We start from the raw sequence: 15,277 nt of genomic DNA, 5'->3' as shown, positions 1-15,277 counted from the left end.
CAGTGTCAGAGCTTGGTCCGCATTGCCGGTGGTAAGTCGGACACGTTTCCAGTGAGGGTTGGACTCCGCCAAGGCTGTCCTTTGTCACCCATTCTGTTCATAACTTTTATGGACAGAATTTCTAGGCGCAGTCAAGGCGTTGAGTGGCTGCAGGATTAGGTCTCTGCTTTTTGCAAATTATGTGGTCCTGATGGCTTCATCTGGCCAGGATCTTCAGCTCTCACTGGATCGGTTCGCAGCCGAGTGTGAAGCGACTGGAATGAGAATAAGCACCTCCAAGTCCCAGTCCATGGTTCTCACCCGGAAAAGCGTTGAGTGCCATCTCCGGGTTGGGGAGGAGACCCTGCCCCAAGTGGAGAAGTTCAAGTACCTCGGAGTCTTGTTCACGAGTGAGAGAAGAGTGGATCGTGAGATCGACAGGCGGATCGGTGCGGCGTCTTCAGTAATGCGGACGCTGTGGTGAAGAAGGAGCTGAGCCGGAAGGCAAAGCTCTCAATTTACCAGTCCATCTACGTTCCCATCCTCACCTATAGTCATGAGATTTGGGTTATGAGCGAAAGGACAAGATCACGGGTACAAGCGGCCCAAATGAGTTTCCTCCACCGGGTGGCGGGTCTCTCCCTTAGAGATAGGGTGAGAAGCTCTGTCATCCGGGAGGAACTCAAAGTAAAGCCGCTGCTCCTTCACATGGAGAGGAGCCAGATGAGGTGGTTCGGGCCTCTGGTCAGGATGCCACCCGAACGTCTGCCTAGGGAGGTGTTTAGGGCACGTCCAACCGGTAGGAGGCCACGGGGAAGACCCAGGACACGTTGGGAAGACTATGTCTCCCGGCTGACCTGGGAACACCTCAGGATCCCCCGGGAAGAGCTGGACAAAGTGGCTGGGGAGAGGGAAGTCTGGGCTTCTCTGCTTAGGCTGCTGCCCCCGCGACCCGAGCTCGGATAAGCGGCGCAAGATGCATGGATGGATGGATACCTGACTGGATGAAGTCCTTGGGCTCAAATACCAGTGTGGTCTGTAGTGTGTAGTATGCTGGGAATTATCTTTGCATGTGATGGAGGAATGCACAGTGAAGGGTTGAAATTCAACTGAATTTGCATGAAATCAAGTTGTTTTAGCTAATAATCATGCTGCAAGATCTAGCATGTTGCATTCAATGTTTATTTCCATTAATGGCCTTATATTAGGGGGTCGGCATGGCGTAGTGCAGGGGTGCCCACACTTTTTCTGCAGGCGAGCTACTTTTCAATTGACCAACTCGAGGGGATCTACCTCATTTATATATATAATTTATATTTATTTATTTATGAAAGAGACATTTTTGTAAACAAGTTAAATGTGTTTAATGATAATACAAGCATGTGTAACACATATAGATGTATTTCTTTCACGAAGACAAGAATATAAGTTGGTGTATTACCTGATTCTGATGACTTGCATTGATTGGAATCAGACAGTAATGATGATAACGCCCACATTTTCAAATGGAGGAGAAAAAAAGTTGTCCTTTCTGTACAATACCACATGAAAGTGGTTGGTTTTTGGCATCTAATTCATCCAGCTTCCATACACTTTACAAGAAAAACATTGGCGGCAAATTCCGTAGCTTGCTTGATTGACATTCACGGCACCCGAGGGTCTTGTGAGATGACGCTGGCTGCTGCCAGTTCATTATTATGAAAAAATGACAGAGAGGAAGGCGAGAAACACTTTTTATTTCAACAGACTTTCGTCAAAACTCTAAAGGCCGACTGCACATTTCTCCTATCTTCACAATAAAAGCCCTGCTTCATGCTGCCTGCGCTAATCAAATAAGAGTCTCGGAAAGCTGGCGTGCACAAGTGATGTGCACGCCAGCTTTCTGAGGGATCGCTTGTGCACGCCAGTTTTCCGAGACTCTGTATTTAGTTAGCGCAGGCAGCATGAAGCAGGGCTTTTATTGTGAAGATAGGAAATGTGCAGTCGGCCTTTAGAGTTTTGACGGAAGGTACGGCGCGAGAGTCTGTTGAAATAAAAAGTGTTTCTCGCCTTCCTCTCGGTCATTTTTAATAATAATGATCTTGCAGCAGCCAGCGTCATCTCACAAGACCCTCCGGTACCGTGAATGTCATTTAAGGGACGTCTTGGTGAAGATTGATGATCACTAATTTTTAGGTCTATTTTTTTTAAAAGCCTGGCTGGAGATCGACTGACACACCCCCCGCGGTCGACTGGTAGCTCGCGGTCGACGTAATGGGCACCCCTGGCGTAGTGGGTAAAGCGGCTGTGCCAGAAACCTGAGGGTTGCAGGTTCGCTCGCTGCCTCTTGACATCCAAATCGCTGCCGTTGTGTCCTTGGGCAGGACACTTCACCCTTGCCCCCAGTGCCGCTCACACTGGTGAATGAATGATGAATGAATGATTGGTGGTGGTCGGAGGCGTAAACTGGCGGCTTCGCTTCCGTCAGTGAACCCCAGGGCAGCTGTGGCTACAGATGTAGCTTACCACCACCAGGTGTGAATGACTGATGGGTTCCCACTTCTCTGCGAGCGCTTTGAGTATCTAGTAATAAAAAAGCGTGATATAAAATCTAATGCATTATTATTGTTATTATATATTCTCGTTAATTCCCACGGAAAGTTTCCAACTTTGAATATTCCCTGAATTTAGCAAACTATTTAAGCAGTCTCCGCTGTTTCCTGTGGGTCAGGTGACGACTGCTCGCTGTCCAGCAGCGACCTGCCCAGCTTCATCAAGGACAACTTTGAGTCGGGAAGTGTCTCCGAGGAGAGCTGGCAGCTGGTCCAGGGCGGAGGCGTGGGCAGCGGCTGTGGACAGTTGTCCCCACACGCCCACGGAGACTCGCTCTATTTCAACGGCTGTAAGATGAGGCAGGCTGTTACCAAACCGCTGGACCTCACCCGAGCTAGGTACAGGTACAAGTTTCATGCGCTCACACGCTGACGTCGTTGAGTCCGCGCCTCAGACGCCCGCGTCCTTGCTGCCAATTCATGCTCGCATATCTGCCTCTAACCTTGTCACTTCTGTGTCTTGCTGCAGTAAGATCATGTTTGTGCTGCAGATTGGCAGCGTGGCACAGACTGGTAGTTGCAACATAGCTCTGGATCGGGCCGACACGGTGGACCGAGCCGTGCTGTTGCAATACAGCGTCAACAATGGAGTCCGCTGGCACGTCATTGCCCAGCATCAGCCCAAAGACTTCATAAAAGCCCAGAGGGTCTCCTACAATATTCCACTGTAAGTGACCTACATGCTTTAAACCAGGGGTCAGCAACCTTTTTGAAATCAAGAGCTTCTTCTTGGGTACTGATTAATGCCAAGGGCTACCAGTTTGATACACACTTAAATACATTTCCAGAAATAGCCAATTTGCTCAATTTACCTTTAATCAATATGTCCATATATATATATATATATATAAAAAAATTGGTATTTCTGTCTGTCATTCCGTCCTACATTTTTTTTCCTTTTATGGAAGGTTTTTTGTGGGGAATAAATGATGAAAAAAACCACTTATTTGAACGGTTTAAAAGAGGAGAAAACCCCGGAAAAAATGAAAATACAATTTTGAAACATAGTTTATCTTCAATTTTGACTCTTTAAAATTCAAAATTCAACCGAAAAAAATTAATAGAAAAACTAGCTAATTCGAATCTTTGTGGAAAAAATATATATATATTTATATAAATTGTATATATATATAATATATATAATATATAATATATATATATATATATATATATATATATATATATATATATATATATATATATAAATTGGTGACCCTCACCCCATCCTCGTTTGTGAATTACTTAGCATTTCACGGAAGCTGCTTTTATAGCCAATCATGGCACCCACCTGTTCCCAATTAGCCTGCACACCTGTGGGATGTTCCATATAAGTGTTTGATGAGCATTCCTCAACTTTATCAGTATTCATTGCCACCTTTCCCAACTTCTTTGTCACGTGTTGCTAGCATTAAATTCTAAATTAAATTCTGATTATTTGCAAAAAAAAGAAATGTTTATCAGTTTGAACATCAAATATGTTGTCTTTGTAGCATATTCAACTGAATATGGGTTGAAAAGGATTTGCAAATCATTTTTATTCCGTTTATATTTACATCTAACACAATTTCCCAACTCATATGGAAACGGGGTTTGTAATATATGACCCAATCCAAACAACCTTGGACTTGGGAAGAGACAAAGAAAACTATTTTTTGGCACCAATGAGGATTCACAACCTTATCTTTTTGAAGCTGAATATACAGAGGATGAACTACTGCTTACTCACCCTCTGACAGGATATAATCAATGCTTTACATTCAGTGTGTGTGTGTTTCCATGTTTTCTCCAGAGAGGCGAGGGTCAAAGGTGTGATGCTGCGGTGGTGGCAGCCGCGCCACGACGGCGTGGGACACGACCAGTGGGCGTTGGATCATGTGGAAGTAGTTCTGTGAGTACCCAACTCACGGCCGGACCTTGAACTCCCGTTAGAGCCTAGATCTGCCCTTTTCTGATCCCGTACCACCCGTAGAAACAGCCCCCCCCCCCCCCCCCCCCCCGCCCACACATACACAGGAGTACAGTACAGGCGTACAGTAAGCACACCATTATGTCCAGTGAGCTTCATCACTTGTGGCGTCAGGCAAGGAGGAACATGACTTTGTCTGCTTGGCTTTCTCTGGATGTCATCAGTTTCAGTGTCTTGTGGACTATTCAGATGAATACATGGACTTAAAAGCCTGCATCCAGTTTCTGCTTCTGATTCTCCCAACAATTCCACAGGACACTGAAAGTATCCTGGCTAATTATCAGCTGGCAAATGAATTGAAGCAGTTTGAATGTGGTCCCTGCATGAGAGCACCGCACTCATTGTTCATTCGAGGCATTAAAAGTCCTTACAAACCTCAGCCCTGTTCCACCCAGGCAGTACAGTTCTGTACACAACCCATCAGGAGAGTAGTACCTCAACTTACAGGCTCAGTTGCTTTTCTGAAGCTCACTCCAAAGATTTATATCCTGTCCTCCTCGTGGCTGAAAAACAACATTATGTCCATGACTCTATTAACGTGGACCCCGACTTAAACAAGTTGAAAAACTTATTGGGGTAAATCGTACGGAATATGTACTGAACTGTGCAATCTACTAATAAAAGTCTCAATCAATCAATCAAAAGTTGGTAGCTGACAGAACAGCAGGAACAAGATTTCGCAGTCCAAACCAAACCAAACTGAACTGAACTGTACTGCTTGGTGGAAACACGCTTTGAGCGCCAAACCCTAGCTGACCCCTGGTCTATGTGGCCCCCTTCTTTCCTTCCTTCCTTCCTTCTCTCCATCCTTCCTTCCTTCCACGCTTTCTTCTTTCCATCCTGTGCATGTTTTCAGCTCAGCTCCAAACTGTGACGATGATCCTCACAATGTTATTTATTTCGATCTCTTCCACTTCTCTTCTTCACCTTCATGCTCTTTTTCTCTCTGCTTCTTGTTTGATTCTTCCTCTACTCCTCATCCTCAACTGACCTCCTTTCTTCCTCCTCTATTCCTCTTCCCTTCTGCGCACACGATGGACGGATTACTCTTCTCTCTCTCTCTCTCTCTCTCTCATCATCCCATCCACATCTTCTTCACTCTCTTTCTACCCCCTCCCTGGCCACTTCCCACTCCGGGGGGCCCCTGCCTCCCCCTCCCCAGGCCACGGCTCCTACCCCCCCACAGCTTTCTTGGAGACAGCCCTCCCCTCCACCTCCCCTCTCGCGCTCTAACCTCTGCTCTCTTGTGTACTCTGCTCCCTCTGGCATGGCTGTAGTGTCAGGTAAGTCCAGCGCCTCTTCCTGAATGCAGCCTCCATCCCACACACTCTCTCTCGCCTCGCCCCCATCCTGAATGCAGCCTCCATGCCTCCACACACTCTTCCTCGCCTCGCCCCCATCCTGAATGCAGCCTCCATCCCTCCACACGCTCTCCCTCGCCTCGCCCCCATCCTGAATGCAGCCTCCATCCCACACACTCTCCCTCGCCTTGCCCCCCATCCTGAATGCAGCCTCCATTCCTCCCACTCTCCCTCGGCTCGCCACTCCACATCACCTCAGTCATCTCCATACCCTGGCCTTCTAACCCCGAGTCCCACGCAGACCAGGTGCTCACACAGTCCAGGTGGAGGCTCCGTAACACACTCAGACCACAAAAACAAAGGATTTAGCAGCTTGTCAGTATTGTCCAAGTGGTTAATGGTTGCATCCCTGTCCATCACTACACCTTATCTCTGTCTTCCTGTTGCTACCTCAATGTTGCACATCAGCGCTGACCTCTAAGAGGGTGGTGCCGTGTCCGGGACAATCACACCTTGTCTGCACAATGAAAATGTAAACAAGGATGGACAGGACACTTTGTAAGGTCAAGGCTTTTGTTAGGAATCACAAGTTGAATCCTCATGTGGTCGTCTTGCTGTGGCGACCTCTGCTGGCCAAAAGGAGACAGTTGATTTTATTCTCTTCATTTTGGTAGATGGCACTGAAGCACCTGTGTCAAACACGAACTCAGACCTGGCCCACCTCATCATTTATGTGGCCCGCCACATCATTTAAGTGACCCGCCCTCATCATTTAAGTGACCCGCCTCATCATTTATGTGGCCCACCTCATCATTTAGGTGGCCCACCTCATCATTTATGTGGCCCACCTCATTATTTAAGTGGCCCACCTCATCATTTATGTGGCCCACCTCATCATTTAGGTGGCCCACCTCATTATTTATGTGGCCCACCTCATCATTTATGTGGCCCACCTCATTATTTAAGTGGCCCACCTCATTTAGGTGGCCCACCTCATCATTTAAGTGGCCCACCTCATTATTTAAGTGGCCCACCTCATCATTTATGTGGCCCACCTCATCATTTATGTGGCCCACCTCATTATTTAAGTGGCCCACCTCATCATTTATGTGGCCCACCTCATTATTTAGGTGGCCCACCTCATTATTTATGTGGCCCACCTCATCATTTATGTGGCCCACCTCATTATTTAGGTGGCCCACCTCATCATTTATGTGGCCCACTTCATCATTTATGTGGCCCGCCACATCATTTATGTGGCCCGCACATCATTTAAGTGACCCATCTCATCATTTAAGTGACCCGCCTCATCATTTATGTGGCCCACCTCATCATTTAGGTGGCCCACCTCATCATTTATGTGGCCCACCTCATCATTTATGTGGCCCACCTCATCATTTAGGTGGCCCACCTCATCATTTATGTGGCCCACCTCATTATTTAAGTGGCCCACCTCATCATTTATGTGACCCACCTCATTATTTAGGTGGCCCACCTCATCATTTATGTGGCCCACCTCATCATTTGTGGCCCACCTCATTTATGTGGCCCACCATCATTTATGTGGCCCATCACGTCACTTATGTGGCCCACTTGGTGTTTTTTGTAGCTCATCACGCCATTTATGAGGCCCACCTGGTCATTTACGTGGCCCATCACGGCATTTATGTGGCCCTGCTGGTCATTTATGTGGCCCATCACGCCATTTATGTGGCCCATCACGCCATTTATGTGGCCCACCTGGTCATTTATGTGGCCCACCTGGTCATTTACGTGGCCCATCACGCCATTTATGTGGCCCACCTGGTCATTTATGTGGTCCATCACACCATTTATTTGGTTCACATGGTCATTTATGTAACCCATCAAACCATTTATGTGGCCCACTTGGTGATTTTTGTAGCTCATCACGCCATTTATGTGGCCCATCACGCCATTTATGTGGCCCACCTGGTCATTTATGTGGCCCATCACGGCATTTATGTGGCCCACCTGGTCATTTACGTGGCCCATCACGCCATTTATGTGGCCCACCTGGTCATTTATGTGGTCCATCACACCATTTATTTGGTTCACATGGTCATTTATGTAACCCATCAAACCATTTATGTGGCCCACTTGGTGATTTTTGTAGCTCATCACGCCATTTATGTGGCCCATCACGCCATTTATGTGGCCCACCTGGTCATTTATGTGGCCCATCACGGCATTTATGTGGCCCACCTGGTCATTTACGTGGCCCATCACGCCATTTATGTGGCCCACCTGGTCATTTATATGGTCCATCACACCATTTATTTGGTTCACTTGGTCATTTATGTGGCCCATCATGCCATTTACGTGGCCCACTTTGTGATTTATGTGGCCCAACTGGTGATTTTGTGGCCCACTTGGTGATTTTTGTAGCTCATCACGCCATTTAAGTGGCCCACTTGGTCATTCATGTGGACCATCACGCCATTTATGTGGCCCATCTGGTGATATATGTGGCCCACCTGCTGATTTACGTGTCCCATCACACCATTATGTGGCCCAACTGGTGATTTTTGTGGCCCACTTGGTGATTTTTGTTGCTCATCTCGCCATTTATGGGGCCCACTTGGTAATTTATGTGGACCATCACACCATTTATGTGGCCCATCTGGTGATATATGTGGCCCATCTGCTGATTTATGTGGCCCACCTGGTGATTTTTGTGGCCCACTTGGTGATTTTTGTTGCTCATCCCGCCATTTATGTGGCCCACTTGGTCATTTACGTGGCCCACCTCTTGATTTATGTGGCCCATCACGCCATTTATGTGGCCCACCTCGCCATTAATTTGGCCCATCTGGTGATTATGTGGCCCACCTCGTGATTTTAAGTGGCCCTTCACGCCATTGATTTATGTGGCCCATTACATCACTAATGTGGTCCAACTCGCCATTAATGTGGCCCATCTGGTGATATATGTGGCCCACCTGCTGATTTACGTGGCCCATCACACCATTTATGTGGCCCAACTGGTGATTTTTGTGGCCCACTTGGTGATTTTTGTTGCTCATCTCGCCATTTATGGGGCCCACTTGGTAATTTATGTAGACCATCACACCATTTATGTGGCCCATCTGGTGATATATGTGGCCCATCTGCTGATTTATGTGGCCCACCTGGTGATTTTTGTGGCCCACTTGGTGATTTTTGTTGCTCATCCCGCCATTTATGTGGCCCACTTGGTCATTTACGTGGCCCACCTCTTGATTTATGTGGCCCATCACGCCATTTATGTGGCCCACCTCGCCATTAATTCGGCCCATCTGGTGATTATGTGGCCCACCTCGTGATTTTAAGTGGCCCTTCACGCCATTGATTTATGTGGCCCATTACATCACTAATGTGGTCCAACTCGCCATTAACGTGGCCCATCTGGTGATATATGTGGCCCACCTGCTGATTTACGTGGCCCATCACACCATTTATGTGGCCCACCTGGTGATTTTTGTAGCCCACTTGGTGATTTTTGTTGCTCATCCCGCCATTTATGTGGCCCACTTGGTCATTTACGTGGCCTACATCTTGATTTATGTGGCCCATCACGCCATTTATGTGGCCCACCTCGCCATTAATTTGGCCCATCTGGTGATTATGCGGCCCACCTCGTGATTTTAAGTGGCCCTTCACGCCATTGATTTATGTGGCCCATTACATCACTAATGTGGTCCAACTCGCCATTTATGTGGCCCATCTGGTGATATATGTGGCCCACCTGCTGATTTATGTGGCCCATCACGCCCTTTATTTGGCTCACATGGTCATTTATGTAACCATCATACCACTAATGTGGCCCACTTGGTGATTTTTGTAGCTCATCACGCCATTTATGTGGCCCACTTTGTGATTTATGTGGCCCATTACATCACTAATGTGGTCCACCTCGCCATTTTTGTGGCCCATCTGGTGATTTATGTGGCCCACCTCGTGATTTATGTGGCTCACCACATCACTTATTTGGCCCACCTGGTACTTAATGTGGCCCATCGCGCCATTTATTTGGCTCACCTGGTCATTTATGTGGCCTGTCACGTCCCTTAAGTGGCCCATCTCGTGATTTATGTTCCCCAGCTGGTCATTTAAAGTGTCCCGCCTTATTATTTACGTGGCACACCATGTCATTTATGTGGTTTTGCCATATATTTATGTGGCCCATCACGTCATTTGTGATGGGCTGCCTTAGGGCCGGGCGATATATGGAATATACTCGATATATCGCGGGTGTGTCTTTGTGCGATACAGAAAATGACAGTGATATTCATATATGATAATATAACAATGACTATATCGTGATATTTGAGTATACATTCTCACGCAGTTGATTTTATCTGCGGGCATTACACTACTGGCTCCTTTCACTCTTTCTTGTCCCTCCTTCGCACAGACAGTAAAACAAGCCTGCATTCTTACATATGTCACATACTGTCACGAGCGGAGAGGTAGCAGCCTGGGTAACATTAGCTGTGATGCTAGCGGAGTGATAATGCGAGAGAGAGAAGGTGTGAATCTGATAACAAATGAAGGAATAATTCATTCCTAAGAAATACAGCACAGGGTCCATTCATTGTCTGACGGTGGTTTGGCTTCAAGCGGGATAATGTTGAACAGACAAGCGTAATATGTCAAGTGTGGGGCAAAAGCGTTGCTACTAAAAGTATCAGCACTGCCAATTTGTATCATCATTGGAAAAGTTACTCACTAGAGAATGAAGAGTGCTTGAAACTCCGCATGTCAACATCTTTGTTTGGTGCCACACCAACAAAATGCCCAAGCAACAATTTCTAGATCAGCACCGTATGAAATAAATAGTCAACAACAGAAGGAGATAACGTCCGCAGGAACCTACCACATAGTGAAGGACATACACTATTCGATTTCTTATCATGCAGCTCATTTTTATTTGACACTTATTGAAATATCTTGTGTGACATCATGCTCAAAAGTGCACTTTATTTGTTTTAAACTATTGTAGTGGCGTTCTGTACAAAAAGTGCACTTTAATTTAGTGTTGTTTTGATATGTCATCTTAGTGACATCATGCACAAAAGTGCACTCATAGCTTGTTTTAAAATGTCTCTGACAATCTTGCACTTTCTGTTTTGGAAATGACATGAATGTTTGTGCCACTACTTAATAACTGTTTAATAAATACACTTTTAGTTGTGATTTCCCTCTCTGCATGAAAGTTTAAAAGTAGCATATATGAATGCAGTATGAAGAAGAATGTTTGAATGTAGTCTAGAGATGCGCGGTTTGCGGTCTCGTCCGCGGATAAACCGCGGGTCGGGCAGGTGACATGACGAAAAAATAAATTTTAAATAGATTCGGGCGGGTGGCGGTTGAACCATTCAGAAATATATGATATACATGGTTCAGAGATCGTTAACTTTTACCGTTCAAAGAGCCATTTTGGACCCGTGTAACAAAGCGAGGAAGACATTAGTTGACGTAAACATTCTCAAGTATGTCTGCCGGCAGTCACCCAGTTAATAAGTATTAGGGCGTGCTACGAAGCCTTTGCCTAATATGCGCCACACTGTGAAGCCACACCAAACAAGAATGACAAACACATTTGGGAGACCATCCTCACAGTAACACAACATAAACGCAACGCAACAAATATCCAGAATCCTTTGCATCCATGACACATCCTGACTATATTATACACCCCGCTAGCAGCAAACCCCCCCACCCCTCGTGCGTCGGTAAGGTGGGTGGCGTTGGGGGCGCAGGGGTGTAAACTATATTCAGGTAGAATCACGGATGCAAAGGATTCTGAGTATTTGTTGTGTTGGGTTTATGTTGTGTTACTGTGAGGATGTTCTCCCAAAATGTGTTTGTCATTCTTGTTTAGGGGGCGGCATGGCGTAGTGGGTAGAGCGGCCGTGCGAGAAACCTGAGGGTTGCAGGTTCGCTTACCACCTAATGACATCCAAAAAATCGCTGCTGTTGTGTCCTTGGGCAGGACACTTCACCCTTTGCCCCCGGTGCCGCTCACACTGGTGAATGAATGATGAATGAATGATTGGTGGTGGTCGGAGGGGCCGTAGGCGCAATCTGGCAGCCACGCTTCCGTCAGTCTACCCCAAGGCAGCTGTGGCTACAGATGTAGCTTACCACCACCAGGTGTGAATGAATGATGGCTTCCCACTTCTCTGTGAGCGCTTTGAGTATCTAATAATAGAAAAGCGCGATATAAATCTAATCCATTATTATTATTATATTATTATTGTTTGGTGTGGCTTCACAGTGTGGCGCATAATAGTAAGAGTTAAAATTGTTTATATCACAACCATTAGTGTACTCTCTGTCACCCAGTATGCCTTGCAATCTTGTACGTGTGTTTGCGTAAGCTGCACACAACATGTTGCTGGACTGGTATACGGTTTGTATATGTTGTTGAAGGTGTCTAAGGCAATGGCTTCACAGCACGCCCTTATCCCCGTTATCTGAATGATCACCATCGGATATTGGCAAGAACGTTAGTGGCTCCCATTGCCTTCTTTACTTTGTGACACGGGTCAAACTAGCTCTTTTAGTGGTAAAGATCGCCGACTCTGGATATATAACAACGGGTGGTTGCGGTTCTGATAAAATGTTGGTTCGGGTGGATGGCGACTTTAGTGATGCGGTTGCGGATGATATAATTGCCTATTCGCGCATCTCTAATGTAGACACATAGAATCACCATACTGCTGTGATTATATGCATCAAGTGTTCATTTTCAACCAATATTCAGTTGAATATGCTACAAAGACAACATATTTTGATAAACTTTTTTTTTTTTTGCAAATAATAATTCACTTAGAATTTCATGGCTGTAACACGTGCCAAAGTAGTTGGGAAAGGGCATGTTCACCACTGTGTTACATCACCTTTTCTTTTAACAACACTCAATAAACGTTTGGGAACTGAGGAAACTAATTGTTGAAGCTTTGAAAGTGGAATTCTTTCCCATTCTTGTTTTATGTAGAGCTTCAGTCCTTCAACAGTCCAGGGTCTCCGCTGTCGTATTTTACGCTTCATAATGCGCCACACATTTTCCATGGGAGACATGTCGGGACTGCAGGCGGGCCAGGAAAGTACCTGCACTCTTTTACTACGAAACTACGCTGTTGTAACACGTGGTGTGGCATTGTCTTGCTGAAATAAGCAGGGGCGTCCATGATAACGTTGCTTGGATGACAACATATGTTGCTCCAAAACCTGTATGGACCATTCAGCATCAGTCCATCTCAGATGAGCTCGGGCCCAGCAAAGCCGGCGGCGTTACAGGGTGTTGTTGATAAATGGGTTTGGCTTTGCATAGTAAAGTTTTAACTTGCACTTACAGATGTAGCGACCAACTGTAGTTACTGACAGTGGTTTTATGAGGTTTTCCTGAGCCCATGTGGTGATATTCTCTGCACACTGATGTCGGTTTTTAATGCAGTTAATGTTTTTTACAGTCAGTCATATCATCTTTTGGTCACTTAGAAAAACAGCAAGGTCATGACCTTCTGAGTCCTCCATGGGGGTTTGCAACTTCCTTGATGCTGAGTCAGCACACATCCTGGACAACAGGAAATGAGGCGAATGAGACCTCCCATCTTTCATGGCTCTTTGTGGAAATTTTGTCCGCCTCCCACCATCACTCATTTACATCCGCCGCCCACCGCCTCTGCCGCCCTGCCCCCGGCCTTGCAGCACGCCCCCTGGCTGACTGGCAGCGCCCCCTGCTGGAGTGGAAGACGTCTTTAACGTCTGCTCACTGCTGTCTACTTTTGTCTTTTCCCCGACCTCCCTCCCTGGTGTGTGAGTCACATGTCTCCATCCAGCTGCACAACATCAGCACTCGTGTAGCGTAGTAGCGCCAGGGCGTGAGACACGATGATGACACGTGTTTACAGTGCATCTCCTTCTTTGCTGCTCCACCTTTCCAATCTTTTTTTTTTTTACTTCCAACCGCTGTGTTTGTCTCCCCTGCAGCACACGCAAACAAAACTACATGATGAACTTTGCCAGGCAAACGGGCGCTCGCCGCCACTACAGCCGCAAACGCCGAGCCCTGCCGCAGCGTGCCTGAGCCTCCGGAGACAGGATTCGCCTTTTTTTTCCCCCCCCGAAGCCGCCATTCACCTTCATCCCTCGTTTCACCAAATCGCTTCAGTCCGATCCAACGGCGGGAATGAAACTGTTTGTTCCGGCCAGGGTTTGTCATTGTTTGCTGAAAAGTGTTCCTCTTCCCCCTGCCGATACCGCCTCCACGCCCCCGCCCCCTCTTTTCCAACCACACTGTGAAAGTGAGAGTTAAAATATCACGGAGGAAGGAGACCCGCCTCCCAATCCCGCTGAGCCGTCAACGGAGGGATCGTGGCTCCCAGGACCAGGATACTGACTACGAAGAGGAAAAAAGTCAAAAAATATAATACTGTGTGTCTTGGTGTTCTTGTGTTTTGTGGCTTCTTTTTGTGCTGAATTGACTGTGGTGTTTGTTTGTTTTCTACTCATTCACACGCCAGCCAACAGGCTGAGAGGGCGTCTTCCCCCCCCCCGATGGTCTCACAGGTGCGGGCAGCGTGGGGAAGATTCTCGGGATGGGCAATGTATAAACCGCTGTTTTTAAGTTAATTTTTAAAACAAGAAATCATTTTATATATGTTGGCTCCCGACAAATAGAGATATTTATGGTAAATGGCTCTTCACGTGACCTATTTAAGATGCACCGTGCGTGAACTGTGTGTTCTTTTCCCAGTGTTAAGTTATTCTGCCGCATCATCTTCTCTTGTGCTGTCCCCCCTTTCCTCTGCTGAGTACTGAAACATGGCGGCCAGGTTCTCTACGTGTTGTTTTCTGCAGTCTGTGTACCATGGACCCTCAGTGTAACTCCGGTATAGCAAACTCTGTGTGTAGATCCACCACGGGCCACCCAGCAGCCTTAGAAAAGGGAAATAAAGAACTGCCCAAACCTCATTTTGCACCGCTGCTTCTTCATGGTGAATATTATTGACATATTGGTTAAATGTTAGGATTAGGGATGCACCGAAATGAAAATTTGTGGCCGAAGCCGAATAAAACTTAAACGCTTTTTAAAAAAGTGGAATGAGGTGAAATCTAATGAGGAAAAGTGGCAATGTTGACACAAAGCTGCCATGCAGGCAGTTTTTTGTTCCTTTTGTCTATTTTTTTTCCATTGCTAAAAAAAATCTGTTATAATGAATTATTACTTAAATATTATCACTTTAAAATGTTTTATGTGGAAAAAAATGATCTTGAAATTTAAGTGTTTAAAGTAAAAAATACTAATAAAAATGTATCACTTTGAGTGGGAATCCTTTGGGATCTCAAATATATTTAGTAGGATTTTATTTAACTTTTCACTGTGATTACTCAAAAATATTAAAAAATTAAAATCAATGGTGTCCTGCATT

The 15,277-nt window shown here is 46.1% G+C and overlaps 1 protein-coding gene across 1 annotated transcript in view; it reads left to right on the top strand.

Moving 5' to 3' along the window:
* LOC133563538 (reelin-like) overlaps nucleotides 1-14,819 on the top strand; it is a 311,302-nt gene extending 296,483 nt beyond the window's left edge. Inside the window, exons 61-64 of the mRNA XM_061917708.1 lie at nucleotides 2,690-2,909; nucleotides 3,040-3,237; nucleotides 4,360-4,458; nucleotides 13,836-14,819. Coding sequence (XP_061773692.1) covers nucleotides 2,690-2,909; nucleotides 3,040-3,237; nucleotides 4,360-4,458; nucleotides 13,836-13,932 — 614 coding nt within the window. The 3' untranslated portion in view covers nucleotides 13,933-14,819. The remainder of the gene's footprint in view (nucleotides 1-2,689; nucleotides 2,910-3,039; nucleotides 3,238-4,359; nucleotides 4,459-13,835) is intronic.
* Nucleotides 14,820-15,277: the final 458 nt, after the last annotated feature.

Source organism: Nerophis ophidion, linkage group LG12 (assembly GCF_033978795.1).
Source record: "Nerophis ophidion isolate RoL-2023_Sa linkage group LG12, RoL_Noph_v1.0, whole genome shotgun sequence".
In the NCBI taxonomy this organism is placed as follows: domain Eukaryota; kingdom Metazoa; phylum Chordata; class Actinopteri; order Syngnathiformes; family Syngnathidae; genus Nerophis; species Nerophis ophidion.
This window is presented reverse-complemented; position numbering and strand designations above follow the sequence as displayed.